General features: G+C 45.3%; 1 protein-coding gene across 15 annotated transcripts in view; it reads left to right on the forward strand.

Annotated features, from left to right (window-relative positions):
* KIAA1217 (KIAA1217 ortholog) overlaps positions 1 to 17,736 on the forward strand; it is a 426,188-nt gene that overhangs the window by 352,139 nt on the left and 56,313 nt on the right. For all 15 annotated transcript variants that reach the window (XM_029953664.1, XM_029953665.1, XM_029953669.1 and 12 more), the window contains one exon: positions 8,142 to 8,974. In XM_029953664.1, the coding sequence (XP_029809524.1) occupies positions 8,142 to 8,974 (833 nt within the window). The remainder of the gene's footprint in view (positions 1 to 8,141; positions 8,975 to 17,736) is intronic.

Raw genomic sequence — 17,736 nt, forward strand, 5'->3', positions numbered from 1 at the left:
ACTTCAGCTCAGAGCATGATCTCAAGGTCCGTGGGTTCGAGTCCCGGGTTGGGCTCTGTGCTGACAGCTCAGAGCCTGGAGCCTACTTCGGATTCTGTGTCTCCCTCTCTCGCTCTGTTTCTCCCTCACTCATGAACTCTCTCTCTGTCTCAAAAATAAATAAACAGTAAAAAATTTTTTTAAAGAAAAGTGCAAGGGAATTGCTCTGCATGTGACAGGAAGGGAGAGACGGGAGAGGTTCCCTGCCCCCCACCCCGCCACCCCGCCCGCCTGGCACGGCACCTGGGTCAACAGAAGCCACCTGCCTCCACCGTGGCTCGCGAGTCCCTGTGTTGCGTGTGGCCTGACGCACTGAGTGGAACAGCAGTGAGCCCTCGGTGCGTCTGTCTTCCCGGGCGGGTGGGTGCGCGTGTGCAGTGTGGCCCAGACACCGCACATCCATCCTTACAAGCCGTCCTGCTTGCATAAACAGCCCTACAGCCGCAAACAACCCCTACCTCTCCCTTCCTGGAAAGCGTGTGTTTGAGGAACAAAACCTGCCAAATGTACGCCAGATGCGCCGGGGGCTTGTGCGTCCCAAACTCTGGGGAGAACTCACAAACTCCTGCTGATTGGATTAAATATCGAAGCAAGGGTTTTCGTGCTCCTTCTCCTCCTCTCCGACCTCCTGGGTGGCGTCTGTTACACCGCTTCATCCAAATATTGTTTCCGATGGGACCTCTTAGGAGGGAGAAGGTGTCCTGTGCTCCCTGTCTCCCTCCCTTCACCCCCACAAAGCATTTTGATGTCAGTAAACAGTTTTTTTAGAAAGCCTGCGACACTGACTGGATTTGAACCTGAGGGACGTCAATGGAATTCTTTGGGTCAGCAAGAACAGCCTCTAAAAGCCTGAAAATGTCTTAGAAATGCACAGGCTTCCCAGAGCGTGGTCGCGGGGCGTGGAGCGGGGCCAGCGGGTTTCCAGCCCAGCATTTGGAGTTACTTGTCGCCGGATTCCCACTTGGATAGCTTTCTTCCCTCCCCTCCCCCCAGCCCTGGTCCCTGGGGGCTCAGAGAGCCTGGTGGTGATTAAACAGAGCCTTAGCCGCCAGCGAAGGAAATGCTTTTTCTCCCTCACCGTTTGTGAGGGATGCGTTGATACCTGTCCCTTGCTCAGCGCTGCACAAGCCACTTCTTGTTGGGAACACACACCTTCTGGTGTCTGCTGTCCTGCAAGAGATCAGCTGCGTTAACAGCAGTTGCCGTTGGGGGGGGGGGGTCTCTAGAGACTGCCCCGCCCTCTCCTCCGCCACCTTGTTGAGGGGTGGCGCAGAAGGGCTCTGGCTCCCTTTCTGGAATCCCCTGTTGCTGTACCCCTATTTCCCTCTCTCTTCTTTCAGGTGTGTTTCCCAGAATGAAACTTGCCTGGCACTCGGCAGGAGTGATTAATGGCTGCTACCCAAAGTTCAGCTTGGTAAAACCAGGCTGGTTAATTAATAGACAGCCTCCTTAATCACCCTTCTGTTTTCTTTCCCCTGTTCCACACGAGGAGGGGAGAGGCTTACGTTCCTTCCCTTCACTTGCCAGTCCGCTGACTTCCGAAGCCTGGCAGCAGAATGAGTGCTGGGCGCTGGTCTATCTAGATTTTTCTCAGCAGATCACACTCTGGGAGTGGGTCCGACATGGTCATTCGTGTACTCGGGTTTCCGACGGTCTTGTGGTGGCTGGCTGGCCGTTTTCGTGATCCTGTTTGCCTCTCGGTCCAGTGCAGTTTGTGGTATTGCCTTCACTGGTAACCCATTTACCTAGGCCTCTCAGAGGCCAGTCGTTGGTGTGTGTTTTCCGTGTAAGCAATTGTTAACGGCCTGAGTCACCCATGGGGTAGCCTGTGGTTGGATGTGAGCTGAGGTTACTCAGTGACTAATTTCCAAGGGGAGGAGAAATTGGCTTATCATGGGGAGGACTACTTTTCATCCATGCCTGTGACAGCCTCCCTCCGAGGACTGGGTGAAAGAAAATGGTTTTTACTGGTTATAAACACTCAAGCCGAGAGCATTTCAGGATCTGTGGCCTTTGAGATTTTTTTTTTCCCTGAAGAGAAATCTGTCTAAAACATCCAAATGTGGAACCGAGGACTTAGATGAAGTCAGTAAACAAAGGAGTCGCGTAATTGGGAGCTGAGCCAATGTGCTTTTTTCACGGCGTGAGTTATACAGGTGATTTCCGTAAGAAAAACGTAAGTGGCTTTAATTCTTTGAGGATGAAAGAGTCTCATAAGAATCCTTTTCAGTTTTTGTCCGGTTACTTCATTGTGTGGTCTGATTGACTGGTGTGTTTACAAACTCTAGACTTGGAAGGGTGGGGTTTGAAATACAATAAACTGTACAGAATGCTCCGTTTCCGCAAATATATATATTTTAAATACTCCACAAAGAGACATGATTACATGAGACAGTTTCCCAAAATGATTTGAAATAAACATTTTGCATGCTGGATTTTTTTTTCCCAGAAACAATTTTAAGATTTTTGCCCCTTCTTATCTTACATTCAGGAAACTTCTAAATGAGCAATGTTTGATTTAACTTACTGGGCTTCGGGGAAATGAAATATAGATATATTGTGAGGATTCCTATCTCAGATTTCAGATCATTAATTTGAAACTGCCCCCACATTCTTTCTGGTCTCTAGGAAGTATGGCCCAAACAGCTTACTGAGGTCTGTGCTATAGGCAGCCTGTCAGCCGGGGCCATGGTGCTGAGCTCCGGAGGAGAGTCTGCCGTTGACAAGAGCTGGAGGCACTCAACCGAGGGAAGGCAGGGGTTTGGGCAGGAATGGTCGGAGGAGAGGTGATGCTCAACAAAGTAAGGCGTAGAGTAAAGAGAATTGTCTGGTTCATTCACTGCCAGTGATTCAAGTGAAAATAAATGAATATTTTTTTGTCTGGGCCAAGATCTAGGCAAATAGAGATCTGAGGTGTGCTGGTCAGGTGCAAAAAAAAAACCTTTATTTCCTGGGTTTAGATTAGCTTCTTCCTGGTGTAAAATGAAATTCTTCAAAGCCCACATAAAGACATTAGTGTTGAAAGTTTCTGGGTCAGAAGTGTCAGTGACACAATGTATCCAGTATTTTGAGAGAAATGACATGATAGGATTAGTGGCATCAGAGACTGCTGGGAGAAGAAGCGAGTCAGATATATACTAAGGTGAGTCACAACTGTGTGCTGTGTGAGTTTTCCGCTAACTTATTTTACTTAAAACAATTTTTTTGTTTTTTATTTATTTTTGAGAGACAGAGAAAGACTGTGTGAGCAGAGGAGGGTCAGAGAGAGAGGGATACACAGAATGTGAAGCAGGCTCCAGGCTCTGAGCTAACTGTCAGCACAGAGCCCAACGCAGGGCTCGAACTCCTGAGCCGTGAGATCATGACCTGAGCCGAAGCTGGATGCTTAACGTCCTGAGCCACCCAGGTGCCCCTTATTTTACTTTTAAAGTCTGATATAATTTTCTTCTAAGAGGTCTGACTTCGAGGCCAAGTGCAGAGAGAACTCAAAATGCATTTAATGCCATTCCTGTACTCATTAGCCAAAAAAGGCCAGTTAAACAACAAAACAGAACAAAACCATGTAGGTGCCTGATTCTAGGAAGATCTCTCCGCGGAAAGAACACTAACATAGAAGGCTGGAACTTCTTAAGATGATGTATCATAGAATCTTAATCATCATCCCAATTGTCGACCAGGGAGTGAATAGCTCCTGGAGTATACAAAGTCTACTTTTTACTGGATTCGCAAGTGGTCTCCTTGGGAGAGCATCGTGAAAACTTGTAAAAGATTCCCTTTTCATCTCTCCATCGATTCCACCTCATTTTCAGAGTGATTGCCTTTGGTTGACCCATATCCTTTCTTGTATGGACCTCAGTTTTCAAATTTTAAAGGTTCATCCTAGTTGTAAGTTTAAAACATTTTCCCACTGTCTAATGGAAACATCATGTCATTCTCTTCCTGGGCGCTCTATAGAGCTGAGGATGAAATTATCATGGGTTCTTTTTATCACGGGTCTTGTAAAGTCAGTCATAGTTTGGCAAAGCAAGATAGGAATTCTGTCCAAGACTTCCAACCTCCAACGTTGATGGAAGCATTCAACCTTAGGTCACCTGTTCTGTCATAGCTGAGTCCTTGTATTCACAACAGCTGTGGATGACTCGGGTGGCTGGTGATTCTTTCTGTGACCCTGTTGGGTGATGGCAAGGGTAGTCTGAAATGGACAAGACAAGGTGATAGGCAGCATTATCATCGGTAGAGGATGCTGATTGCGCACAGCTAGGATCCATTCTGGTTGGCCCAGGCCCCATTCTGGTTGGTTGGTACCCATGTAATATTAGCTACCCGATGTTAAATATTTTGACTACCGCCCACATTCCCATACGAGTGCACAGCGTATGAAAATTACTGTTGTTACCTTTCTTTCTGAATTCATCTATATGTGACATCCAGAAAGTCTAATGAGATTTTTGTGTATTTTATTTTAAAAGTTAGTTGTATACTATACTTCCTAACCATTTCTTTTCACATCACCAAACTTATTTTTTTTAAATACCTATGCAGGTATCTGTTGTTGTTTTTTAAATTGTTTCAATGTTTATTTTTAAGATAGAGAGACAGAGACAGCACAGGTGGGGGAAGGGCAGAGAGAGAGGGAGACAGAATCCAAAGCAGGTTCCAGGCTCCGAGCTGTCAGCACAGAGCCCGACACAGGACTCAAACTCACGAACAGCGAGATCATGACCTGAGCCAAAGTTGGCCATTAACCGGCTGAGCCACCCAGCCGCGCCAGTATCTCTGTTGTTCTAAAAGAAATTTACTTAACTTTTCACTAATTAAAATTAGTTTTATATTTTCCTTTCATTAATATTTCTTATCCTTCTAGACAGTTAGGTACCACTTGAATTATTAATGTGTCTTCCTACTGTCTTGCCAGAAAAGGGGTCAGGATCCCCCAAATTCTGATGTAATCTGAGGCAGGATAAAGAGGACTAACAGTTTGGGTGATTGTTTATCCAAAGTGGGTTCTAGACATTTGAGACCTTTTTTTTTAATGGTATCAATAATGACAGTAGTTACCTACCTTTTGTTACACTTGATTTGCTGTGAGCATTCGCTGTGTTATGTTTTATACATAGCAGCATGTTTGAATCTGTATAAATTTATCCTTACCTTCATTTGGATTTCATCTTGCGTTGTGCGGTCTGATTGCCTGGGGAGATTGGCCAGATATGGGCTACTGCCTAAGCCAGTGCCTCTTGTGTTTCATGATCTATGAAGTCTGCCTTGCTTACCACTGTTCTTTTCACTGAGCCTTGCCTGTGGGAGATAGGATATTTAGATAGAGATATTTATAAAGGATCTGTGTAGACCTGCAGCAGAACTTCTGACATATGGTACCTCAGCCATTGTGGGAGGAGAATCATGTATATTATCACACAGTGACCTTGGGAATGCCCTCCTGGTCTAAAGCCCTGAGCACCTCAGCCACGAGGGTGAGAGGTGAATGAGCAGAGAGAGGACCACATGGGCTAGAGCTTGTGGAGCAGATGCATCTGGAGCCAGACCTTGACCCTCAGCCCTGGTTTGGATCCGCAAGGGCCAGGAAAGGGGGAGTGAGTCTCAAGGGGAGGACAGCCTGAGGATGTTCCAGGAGAACAGACTAGCCTGTTGTGGGAGTGTGTGTAGGGCTAACGGAGATAAAAGTGTAATTGCACGTGAGGAGTCTGCGTGCTCTGGGGCCCCTGGAAGCAGGTGGCCCCCACGAGGGCATTGAGGAGCCAAATCAGTGACGCGCATGTAGGACACACTTGGAAGGTTCCTTTTGGTTGCTACATATGTGCATCTTGCTTGCATTTTTTTTTATTGGTCATTTCCGTTAGAAAATTCACCATTATGTGTAAAACCCCTGAGTCAGGGATTCTGCCACTGCTGGGTTCTCCTAGAGACAAGGCTTCTTCCTCTATGTGCTCATCTAAGAGATAGACAGAGGAATGTGTCTTCTCAAGGGCAGGAACTTGGGGACTTACTTAGAACAATGCCTGGTTCTTAGCAGGTGCTTGGTACACACTGCTTACTAAGTGAATGAATTTATAAGATAAGGATCAGTATGTATTCAGAACATTGGTCTCTATTTCTCTTCATAAAGCCTTCTCCAGTTGCCTCTGTTTTTTCTTTTATCCCTCCCCATCACTCACACTGTAGGTCTCTTGACTGCTCACTTTGCTTCTGGTCCATTTGAGCCCACCTCCTCTCTCCTCATGCCCCTACCTCACCCACCCCACAACCGCTCATGCTCCCCTTGTCTGTCACATCTGCCAGAAGCCTGGGTGGGAATTATGGGCTCTTGTGATGGTACAAATCGAACTTGGGGAGTGGGCTTGGGAGGTACCAAAGCTGCCCATCCTTTCCCTGTAGCCATTTGGAGAATCCCAGTGAGTTAGTTATTATCCTCTTTGGCTTTGACCAAAACATAACATCAAATATTCATATTTTGAATTAATTTGTATTTTTATTCTGCCCCTTGCTACACACAGTAGTGTAATTGCAAATTAGTTTCCCCTTGCCCCCTTATCTTGATTCTTTTTTTATTGAGATATAATTGACATGTAACATTATATTAGTTTCAGATGTACAACATAATGAGTTGATGTTTGTATATATTGCAAATGATGGCCAGCAATAAGCTCAGTTAACACCCATGCATATTTGCAAATATTCTTCTTGTGAGAAGAACCTTTAAAATCTACTCCTCTACCAAATTTCAAATATACAATATGGCATTATTAATTATAGTCACCATGCTATACATTATATCCCCGTGACATTTATTTTACAACTGCACATTTATACCTTTTGACTTCCTTTATGCATTCCACCCAACCCCAACATCCTGCCTCTGGCAACCACCAGTCTGTCTATGATTCTTAAGTCATTAATTCTTTACTCATCGTTTCTTCCAAAGGAGAGCTAGTGGAAGACCGAGTGAGAGTCCTCACTCTCTTGAACTGGATGGTAATGACACTGCCCAGAAGTAACTGCTGCCTGGGCAAGAAGTACTTGGCTTACCATGGCCAATTCCATCAGTCTCTCTATCACAAGGCAACCCCAGAGGGGCTTTCTTGGATTCCCTCTCTTCACATACCTGAGATTCCTTTCCCTCTTCTCTCCCTTATTTTCCCCCACCCCCGAGTTTTGCCTCCAATTGCATTCTTATCTCTCAGATCATTATTTTATCTCAACCTCTTAGAGATGGTTTCTCCAAGGCTCAAGTAGAGGGGTCGTGAATTAATGAAACTTACTTCCACGTTTTCCCTGTGCATCTCATTCCCCTCTCTGGCCCTGCCCCTAGATTGTATCTGCTTGGAAAGACAGGAAAGATGCTTCGTAACTATTTTCCAGGGCCAATGCTAGAAAATGGGCCCCAGACAAATTTTAGAAAATAAAATGTTAGCACTTTTGATACATTAGATCCACATTTATTAAGAGTCTCTAAGAAGCTTTGACCTGACGACGTAAACCACTGCACTGTTTTCCCCCCAAAAACTTCACAATATTGAGCTTTTTATTGGGGATATTTGTTTCTTGTCCTTGCTTTAACTAACTACCACAAATTTAGTGGCTGAAAACACCAAAAATGCATTATTTTACAGTTGTTGAGATCAGAAGTGCAGAATGGATTTTACAGGCCGATATCAAGGTGTTGGCAGTGCCGCACTCCCTCTGGAGGCTCTTGGGGAGAATCCATTTCCTTCCCTTTTCCAGCTTCTAGAGGCCACCTGCATCTTCCGACTCCTGGCCCCTTCCTCCATCTTTACAGTTATCAGCGGAGCATCTTTTAATCTCTCTCTGACCCTGACTCTGACCCCCTCCGGCCTCTTTCACATGTAGTAGGATAGCATTGGGTCCATCTTCCCATCTCAATATTCTTAAAAAGGACCATCTGTAAAGTCCCTTTTTGCCGCAAAAGGTAACAGAGTTGGAGGTTCCAGGGATTAGAGTATGGACACCCTGCTCAAGGAGGGGCCGTAATTCAGCCTGAGGAAAGCCACACTGCCACACTGAGACGTCTCTACAAACATGAATATCAGAGTGAATTTTCTAACTCCTTGTTTTATTTTCAGATGCAGAGAGAAATTATTTATGCAAGAGGAGATGGCCCCGGTGCCTCTCGACCCGGATCCACAGCTCATCCACCCCATGCCATCCCAAATTCTCCGCCATCCACTCCCGTGCCCCATTCCATGCCTCCTTCTCCATCCAGAATTCCTTATGGGGGCACCCGCCCAATGGTTGTTCCTGGCAATGCCACCATCCCCAGAGATAGACTCTCCAGCCTGCCCGTCTCCAGATCCATCTCCCCCAGCCCAAGTGCCATCTTGGAAAGAAGAGATGTGAAGCCAGATGAAGACATGAGTGGCAAGAACATTGCAATGTACCGAAACGAGGGCTTCTATACCGATCCCTACCTTTATCACGAGGGACGGATGAGCATAGCCTCTTCCCACGGTGGGCACCCGCTGGACGTCCCTGATCACATCATTGCTTATCACCGCACGGCAATTCGCTCAGCGAGTGCATACTGCAACCCTTCTTTGCAAGCAGAAATGCATATGGAGCAGTCTCTGTACAGACAGAAAGCAAGGAAGTACCCAGATAGCCACTTGCCTACCCTGGGCTCCAAAACGCCCCCTGCCTCTCCGCACCGAGTCAGTGACCTGAGAATGGTAGACATGCATGCCCACCATAATGCCCATGGGCCCCCTCACACTCTGCAGCCAGATCGGGCCTCTCCAAGCCGCCAGGCCTTCAAAAAGGAGCCCGGCACTTTGGTGTATATTGAAAAGCCACGGACCACTCCAGGATTATCCAGCATCGTGGACTTCGGCCCACCTCTAGTTGAGAAGCAAGTGTTTGCTTACAGCACTGCTACAATACCCAAAGACAGAGAGACCAGGTAAGGTGGTGAGGGCGGCTACGGGTGGTCTGCGCCTGGGAGGGTCGCTTTACAGGGTCAAACCGAGGGAACAGGTGTCGGCAGAGCACCGACCCGTGCAGCGTGCCCGTCGGATGCGGCAGAAGCCATGGTAGCATCAAAGGCCATCATGGTCTACAAAGAGTTTCTGAATCAGTGCGGGGGTCAAGTGAAGCAGGCCAGTAGCCATGTTAAAGGTGGGGGGAGGGGCAGACACACAGCGCGGTGACACAGCGTGAGCCCACGGGGCATACGTCTGACGTCATCGTGAGCGTGAATCTGAATAAATGGAAAGAAAATCACCATCTGCAGAAACCATTTGGACTAACAGATCAGGAGCTCATGATAATTGATCTGCGCGTGAAAAGCAGGAGCGAGCAGTTCAAGTTTTAAGTGTTTGAAATCGCCATTTATGTTTTTCCTTATGGAGTGCAATTTTACTTTCTCATCTGGCCTTTGGAAACGGAGAGAATGTGTCACTGTCATCTAGGATGTCAAAGCATGGATTTGCATAAAAATAGAGTGGTTCAGATTTAATACTCATTCAGAAGTGGTGCTGAGGTCAGCAAAATTTGTCTAGTGAACGAGACACTCTTGAGTATCTAAGTTCCTTTTTTACTATATGTATTTTTATGCCTTACCAGCCCCATCCATTTTTAAAACCCTCCAAAGTTTATATAATAATAGACAAGCTAATTTTGATAGAGGGTATTTCTCTAGCCTGAATTGGTTGAAGGAAGCCAGCATCATAATAGCAATCCTAAAAATCTGGTTGGAGAAATGGAGTCTGAAACAGGGTAAGCATTTTACCTGAATTCAGTTACTCAGCACTGTATTAGAATCACTGTTTCCTGTTCCCCACCAAAAGGGTAATATCTTTTACATATACTATCATCATCCTTATTTTATAGATGCAGAAACTGAGGCTCAGAGAGGTTAAGTACTTCCTCAAGGTCACAAAGCCACTAAGAGGTATAGAATGTCCATATAGAGTCTGCGCTTTTTTACTACTGTGCAATATTTCCCTCATGGGTGAGAAGCATGAGCTACACCTTCACCCAGCAGAGAGGTAAATCGAGGTGTGAATTCTGAGCGTTTCAACCAGAATTCTTCAAAAATTGTTTTAGGACTAGATGCTAAGTAACTGCTCCTGAAGGATATTTACAGTCATAAACATGGTGGCATTTGCATAATTACGCTGCTAAATATATACAGACCATTTAAAATGTAACTGCCCTAGCTAGTTTATTAGCACAATTATGCAGCAATAGGGAAAGAAGAAAGAGAACATTTTTGATAGATTTTATTTCCAAAAAATGAATTATACTATGTGAAAGTAAAAGTTTAAAAACAAGAGCACCAGAAACAATCACTGAAGCACAAAATTAGAGCCCATTGTTTTCCCCTCTACTGTTCTGTCATCTTGGATGCATTTATTCTGTGCATTTTTAAGAGTCCAACCTTTAAAAATCTGCCTTCATGAGTGCAGGGTCCTGTAAAGTGCCAAATCAATTTCTGTTGCCATTTCAAAATATTAAAAAGCAAATAAATCTTGAGAGTGCTTTTTATATGAGACTCTTAAGTGAAATTTTACATCTAAGATGTAAAGTGACAAAAACACGGGAGGAGGACTAAGAAATCCGTAGCGATGCTTTCTTTTGGGCCCTCTGAATTCAAGGCTCTTCAGAAAGAGCATCACATATGAAATGGCCCAAATAACTGCAGGATGTTTGAAATCAGAGAGAAAAATTCTTTCTTTCCCATCTGTACTAGGAAACCTCCAACAGTAGCTTTTTTGGGGGGGAGGGGAGAGAGGGGTGCAGGAAACAGAATTATTCTAACAGCTCTATTGACTTGAAAATGATGAGTTAGGGGCGCCTGGGTGGCTCAGTTGGCTAAGTGTCCAGCTTCGGCTCAGGTCATGATCTCACGGTTCGTGGGTTCAAGCCCCGCATTGGGCTCTGTGCTGACAGCCAGCTCAGAGCCTGGAGCCTGCTAGGATTCTGTATCTCCCTCTCTCTCTGACCCTCCCCTGCTTGCACTATCTCTCTCTCTCTCTCAAATATAAATAAAAACATTTTAAAAAATTAAAAAAAAAGAAAATGATGAGTTAAGGATAAAGGAATTTCATCTTGGTTCTTATATATAGTCATGTGCCTTGATCTAAAGAATTTGGCTTCTCTTTTCTTATAAAGACGTTTCCACAAGGCATCTAATGATGGCAGATTATATATAGAAGATCTGGGGGAAAAAATAGCATATATAGTAGAACATAGATGATGGAAAGGCTCTCCTCCCCAGATGGCCCTGGATCTTTGGGGTAGAGAAGCAGATTCCAGCCACTTTGACTTTCAAGACAGCAATTCTCATATCTAAGCTTCTAGAAATAAAATGATCTCAAGTGATAAGATGGCTTTGCCCAGATGACTTCCCTTCAGCTGGGACCCCAACAAGAGAATGGTCCATGTGGCAATGAGGGAGTGCGTGCAGTGGGGGATGGTGTGTGCGACAGATGACTCAGTGCGTGAGGCTCTGTCTTCCCGAGGTTATAAAATTCCTTCATTAAACAGCATCGTTATTTCTATTCATGGCACATAAAACAGCCCTTAAGAACTGTAAAAATCTAGGACATTTATGTTTTGCTACTTTCTATTTATAGTTTGGCTCCTATAATGTAAAATATCTTTATCGAAAGAACACTCGGAATTCAAGAGTGCTCATTGCAAAGTGACTAATAGCTCTCTGTCCAAATGTATAACAGATTCCTCCTAATGTAGTATTTTTCGAGACCTGGTAAACTCATATTTTTATACCATTCCACACTTACCATGAGGGAAGAATCGAGCAGGGAGCAAATTCTTGCCCTGCCTGGGCACCTGTGTCGGGAGAAAGAAATCCCATCGTGATTTCTAAAAATTCCCAGATTTAGAGAAGCAGAGTTCCCTGGCCTGGGCCAGTTAGTTAGAAGAGCACAGGGGGCTCCTCTGTGCAGGAAGGAGCCCGCATGCTCACTGGTAGCTTGTGTCCATTCTTAATCACCTCACCTCACTTCCTTACTTTATGAGGATTACGTGTTACCGTGTTGATAGCTTTGCGGGGTGAGATGCACCCACTGATTGAGTGATTGAGTGAAAGTCTAAGTTTAGATTTATGTCATTTACAAATGCTCACAATAGGGGTGCCTGGGTGGCTCAGTCGGTTAAGCATTCAACTCCAGCTCAGGTCATGATCTCACCATCCATGGGTTTGAGCCCCGCATCGGGCTCTCTGCTGATAGATCAGAGCCTGGAGCCTGCTTCAGATTCTGTCTCCCTCTTTCTCTCTGCTCCTCCCCCATTTGTGCGTGAGCTCTCTCGCTTTCTTTCTCTCTCTGTCAAAAAAAAAATGTTTTTTTAATGTTCACAGTGACTGGCAGACCTTTGAAGGTTTTCCAAACTATGCTTTATCCTGGAGAGGTGAGCCTGAATAACTGAAAAATAATTTTTTTTTCCTTTTTTTGAATGTGTAGTCCAAAGTGAACCACATCAGAGACCTTCTAAGTAGTTACACTTGGGATCTTTCTAGAACAAAGTTTCTTTTCTTTTTTTTTTTTTTTACATTTATTTATTTTTGAGAGACAGGGAGAGACAGATCATGAGCATGGGAGGGGCAGACAGAGAGGGACACACAGAATCGGAAGCAGGCTCCAGGCTCTGAGCTGCCAGCACAGAGCCCGGCGCGGGGCTTGAACCCACGAACCGCGAGATCATGAACTGAGCCAAAGTTGGACGCTCAACCAACTGAGCTACCTAGGCGCCCCTGTAGAGCAAGGTTTCTTAACTTCTGCACTAGTTGATATTTCAGGCCAGATAATTTGTTGTTTGCGGGGACAGAGGGGTTCTCCTGAGCTTCAAAGATATTTAGTTGCATCTCCAGCTTCTGCCCCACTAGATGTCAGTAGCAGAATTCCCTTCCACTTCACCCTAGTCTTGACAATCACAATGTTTCCAGACCATGCCAAATGGACCCCTTGCAGTGGGAGAGGGGTACAAACTGCCCCTGTTTGAGAAGCATCCCTCTAAGGGAAATTTGGACTTTTTCTACTCAATGAAGTGGAGAAATCAAGGAGTGCCCCTCTCTGAAATAAGGTAAAGTGTGACTTTCATAAAGCATAGACCTTGACAGTGACTTCGATTCTGCCCTCACCTCTTGGGAAAAGCAACTTCATTATTGTGAGAACTTGCTATTATCTCTGATTCAATCAGTCTGTGATCAGCCATTTGCTGAGAGGCAACAGCGGACCCTATTTATGAACGTGAATTCCAAAGCAAGGTTGCCTGGGTTCAATCCCCAGTTCTAACCCGTGCTACCAGTAGAGACTTTGGACAAGTTACTAAATCTTTGCCTCAGTTTGCTCATCTGTAAAATAGAGATGATAATAATGAGCCTACCTCACAGGGTAGAACAGCTCATTACAGTTAAGTGCCATGTGCCGTGCCTGGCACATAGCGAGTGTTCGAGTGTCCCCACTTTGAGCAAAGCGCTCTATGACATGCTGGTAAAACAGAGATCAGTACACAGAGCTGACCAGGACCCAGGACTGTACCTCAAGAAGCAAGGAGACAAATTGTCCAGTGTATCCCCAGAAAGACCATAAAGCTGGTGGGGGATGTGGAGAGAATAAAACTTGGGTGTGAACAGAGAACAGAATTAACTGGGCTTATTAAACATCCAAATTAGACTGTTTTGGATATCAAAGCCACTTTAAAATCCATTTCAGGAGAGTAGTCAAGTTTACCTCTCTTCTTGGGTCTGGAGCAGAAAGACAAGCCAGGATCAGGGCATCCTTTTAAATGTACCTGGACTATGTAATTGATGATGAAGATACCTACCAGGTAGAGCAGACATTGTTAGGTTATCTGTTTTGATGCCTAACAGTGCCTGACGGATTCGGCCCTTGTTTTTGCTTTCCCATGTCGCTCCAATTATGGATCCATAAAGGTTTACTGAGCCCCTCTTAAGTGCTGAGCTGGGGACTGGATGCTTTACAGTGTACAAGAAACATAGATGTGGTCCCCACGCACAGGGGACAGAAACCAGGAAGACAGCACAAAACGTTAAAAGCATGATACAAACATATGAGGTATGCCACAGTTAACTACGGGGCACTTCTGAGCTACCCTACAGACTAAATAACTGTTTTTTCAGGAACAACCACAACAGTAGAGTTTCATTCACGGGTAGCACCCACGGCATGTCCTTCTTGTCACCTAAGAATGATACCATCTCCTAGTGGAGAAGAAAGAAGGGAGAAGGCCATGCCAGGTCCCTAAGGGGGAAGCAGGGTCTCTCCCTGAGGCTGGGCCTCCAAGGGGAGATCTGTTCTCGACATCTCCACGTCCAGCTGCAAAGTCAGGACACGTTTTTCTTGAAAACAATGAGGAACAATGAGAGCACTAATAATACCCTGTAGGTTAAAGAGGCTTCTGTGGGCCAGCTGGAAATCCAACCACCAATTCCAACTTCTAAACAATGAAAGTACAAGTAAACTTTTCAATTACAAGGCTGTCATCATCTGGGGACTGCGTGTACATAATTAATTCAAAAGAAGTGATACAGACAGTAATTGCTGTGAATTCAGAAAAAAAAAAGAACTTTCCAGAACTTAGACTGGTCTGCTCTGGGAGCTTTCATGAGAATGTCAATGTCAGAATGGACTACAATTTAAGGGACATATATGGTGAAGTGAAAAAATGACATTTGGAAAGACAGACTGATCTCCACCAAAATTTGCTATATTTCCGCCATTATGGTACTCTAAAAAATGGCGTCTGGATATGACATTTTGCCAGCCCCAGTAGTCAAATGAGCACCAGTAAATTGAACTTGTAGGAATATAACTTCATGGTTAAGTAATCTCTGCTATCATTCCTTAGGCTGCTAAGTGCAGGCAAGAATCGACTGGTAAACATAATACTTAACCAACTGACAAATTTATGAAGGTAGCTTTGCTCTTACACAAGGGATATTCTATCCAAATTACCAGTGGAATGAACGTCACAGGTCTGTGTTACTTTAAGCAAACCAATTTCTCAAAAAGGAAAGCCGTCATCTGTCACTAATTAGATCAAATTAAAATGCACCCCGTATCTCCTTTGAATATTCACGAGGCGCTGTCAGTCAGATACCTGAGGTCTGAAACCAGAAGCAAAGCCAGAATAACCTAAATACTGTGTGATTCAGATAATCCTCTCTCCTTGGCTTCTTCAAAGAGAAGAGGAATAAATACTTAGGCTCAGGGTCTGCCTCCTTGAAGTATGGCAAGAACAGTTCAATGCAGAATCAGTACGGCTGCAACCCAGCCCGAAGATAGGCTTCCTCTAAGTAACCCGCTGGCCCGGGAGCAGGATCATCCTGGGTCCTCGTGATGTCCAGGCCACATTTTAGCCTCGTTTGTGATGGCTTGTCCTTCTGTCTGGTAGAGATCATGGAGATTTACACTAGTCCTGGTTGAATTTTTGGAGTCTATTCATGAATAGTATTTGAAAAACATCGCCAGGTCTAAGGATTAATTCAAACTTTCAGAAACTGCAGGTCTTAAAAAGTCTGCATTGCCCGTTACACTCGTGTAGAGCCAACTGATATTACTAGTAGATGCCTCCTCTCCCTCCCTGTCCATCTTGAGAGCTTAAGGGGTCTTCGAGGCCACTGTGCTACTCGCTGACTTTGCAGGAGAAACAGGCAGGTGACTTCAAAAGCCCCATGTCTGGAGCTTCTCCAGCCAAATGATGTTTTCACTATCAAACTGTCTTAATATGTTTTTTGTCCTTATAATAAAGGCAGTATGTTCCTAACACCAGGAAACACAAGTATCTAGGAAGACAAAATACAAAAGGACATGACAGGAAATGTCTCCCTTCCTTTTCCTGAGTCATTATCTTTTCAGTTCATGCTAAGATTTTACAGATCAAAAGCAGTTGGGAGAACTTACTGTCACAGCTCCCTTAGGACTAGTCAAGGGACCATCTATCCATCAGTGCTGATGTTTACAGATCCTTGTTCAGGTAGCTGGGGCAAGAATGAACGGCTGTTCTTACTGGTATGTGCCTGTACAAAATGTGAGATGTCACTTCTAGAGCAGGAGTGTGAAAACTTCCCCCCAGGGAAGAGAAAAAAGATGCAAAGTAGGTGATTTCATACGCCAGGGTGTCGACTTGTCCCGGAGAGTGGAGGTTCTCGGCCCCCACGGAAGTGGGGTGCCTCACCCCAGATGGTGAATCACTATGTGAGGCAACTCAGAGCCGTGCAGGGAGCACCAGATGGTGGGGTTCGCGGGTGAACTAGCCGTGTGTCTTTAGGAGACCCCCTGCCTTGCTAAACCTCCATGTCCTTCGCTGGAACAGGGAGGTGGTAGCCATGACCTCTCAGCGGTTCTCCGCAGCCTTAATCAACCTGGTAGAAACTGGACAGTGAACTGGAAAATTCTCTATAAATAAAAGGAATCCTGTCTTCTTTCTGTGGGGCCACTCAATCTGGCCATTTGGATCTGGGTATCCTAATGCCTGACTTGGACTGTTTTCTGGTCCCAGCCCGAACAGCGTGCCCAGAAAGCAAGTTGTGAAATAGATGAAAAGCTACTGGAGAATTCCCAGGCGCATTTGCTCTGCTGAGCAGAACGCGGTTGGAACGTCGTTTGTAAGGGGTGTTTGTACTCTTGGGAGCACCGACCTGGGTGCGGCTGTGCTTTGCCTGACCTGCTGGGCCTGCCACGCCCTTTTTTTTCCCCTTTTTTTTGCTTGTCAAGATCACTGAACCAGAATGGAAGGAAATCTGTAAATCTGTGGGGCCTAAGCAAGTTCCTTCCAACCAGAAAATTCTGTAATCCTAGAATTCTAAGTCTGGCAGCATTTCAGACATGGTATTTGAGTGTTGGGCATAAGAAGATTGGCACCTCTATTTACCAAAGGGTGGGAGCCTTTGAAGGCCCTGTTTCCTCTATGTACTGAAAATTCATTCAGCCTTTTACATAACCGAGCTCCGCCATCACCGGCTTCCTGGGTTTGAACTTGTCGGGCCTTTCCTACCTCAGGGACTTTGCATGTTCTCTTCCTTTGTCTTGTCCCTCTTTTACCAGATGTCTACCTGACTGGCTCCTCACCCACGTCCGGACTTTTACTGCAACACCGTCAGCTCAGCAAGGCCCTTACCGGCCATTGTAATTAAAGTTGCAACATCTACACACACACACACACACACACACACACACACACACACACACGTATAATTAAATAAATAGAATACCTATTACTTTTTAAGAGCATATACATATATTTATACACATGCATTGTTGTACCATTACCCTCATCCCCTAGAGTGTAAGTTCCATGAGAGCAAGCCCTCTGTTTCACACACCATTACATCCCCAGCCCATGGAACTATGCCTGGCACACAGTCAATGCCAGAAAACTATCTGCTGGGTGAATGAAGTCAAAGGGATGAAAGGAAGCCGGGCGCACCCCTGTGTTCTGCAGGTTACAAGGTGCTTGCTCATACACCTTCTCCTCTGCCCTCATTTCCTGGGCCTCTGTAGGATGACAGCCCTATGGGACAGGGAAGGCTGTGGTTAGCCTAGTTTGACAGTTGAGGAAGCTGAGGCTTGGAGGGATTAAGTGACATGTGAGTGCATATTTTGCGTCCCCCCCTTGGCTGTCCGTTGGTCAGATTGAACCCAGCATGTCCGAAGATGAGCTCCTGTCTTCTCATCT

The sequence above is a fragment of the Suricata suricatta genome, chromosome 10 (genome assembly GCF_006229205.1).
Source record: "Suricata suricatta isolate VVHF042 chromosome 10, meerkat_22Aug2017_6uvM2_HiC, whole genome shotgun sequence".
NCBI classification, from domain to species: domain Eukaryota; kingdom Metazoa; phylum Chordata; class Mammalia; order Carnivora; family Herpestidae; genus Suricata; species Suricata suricatta.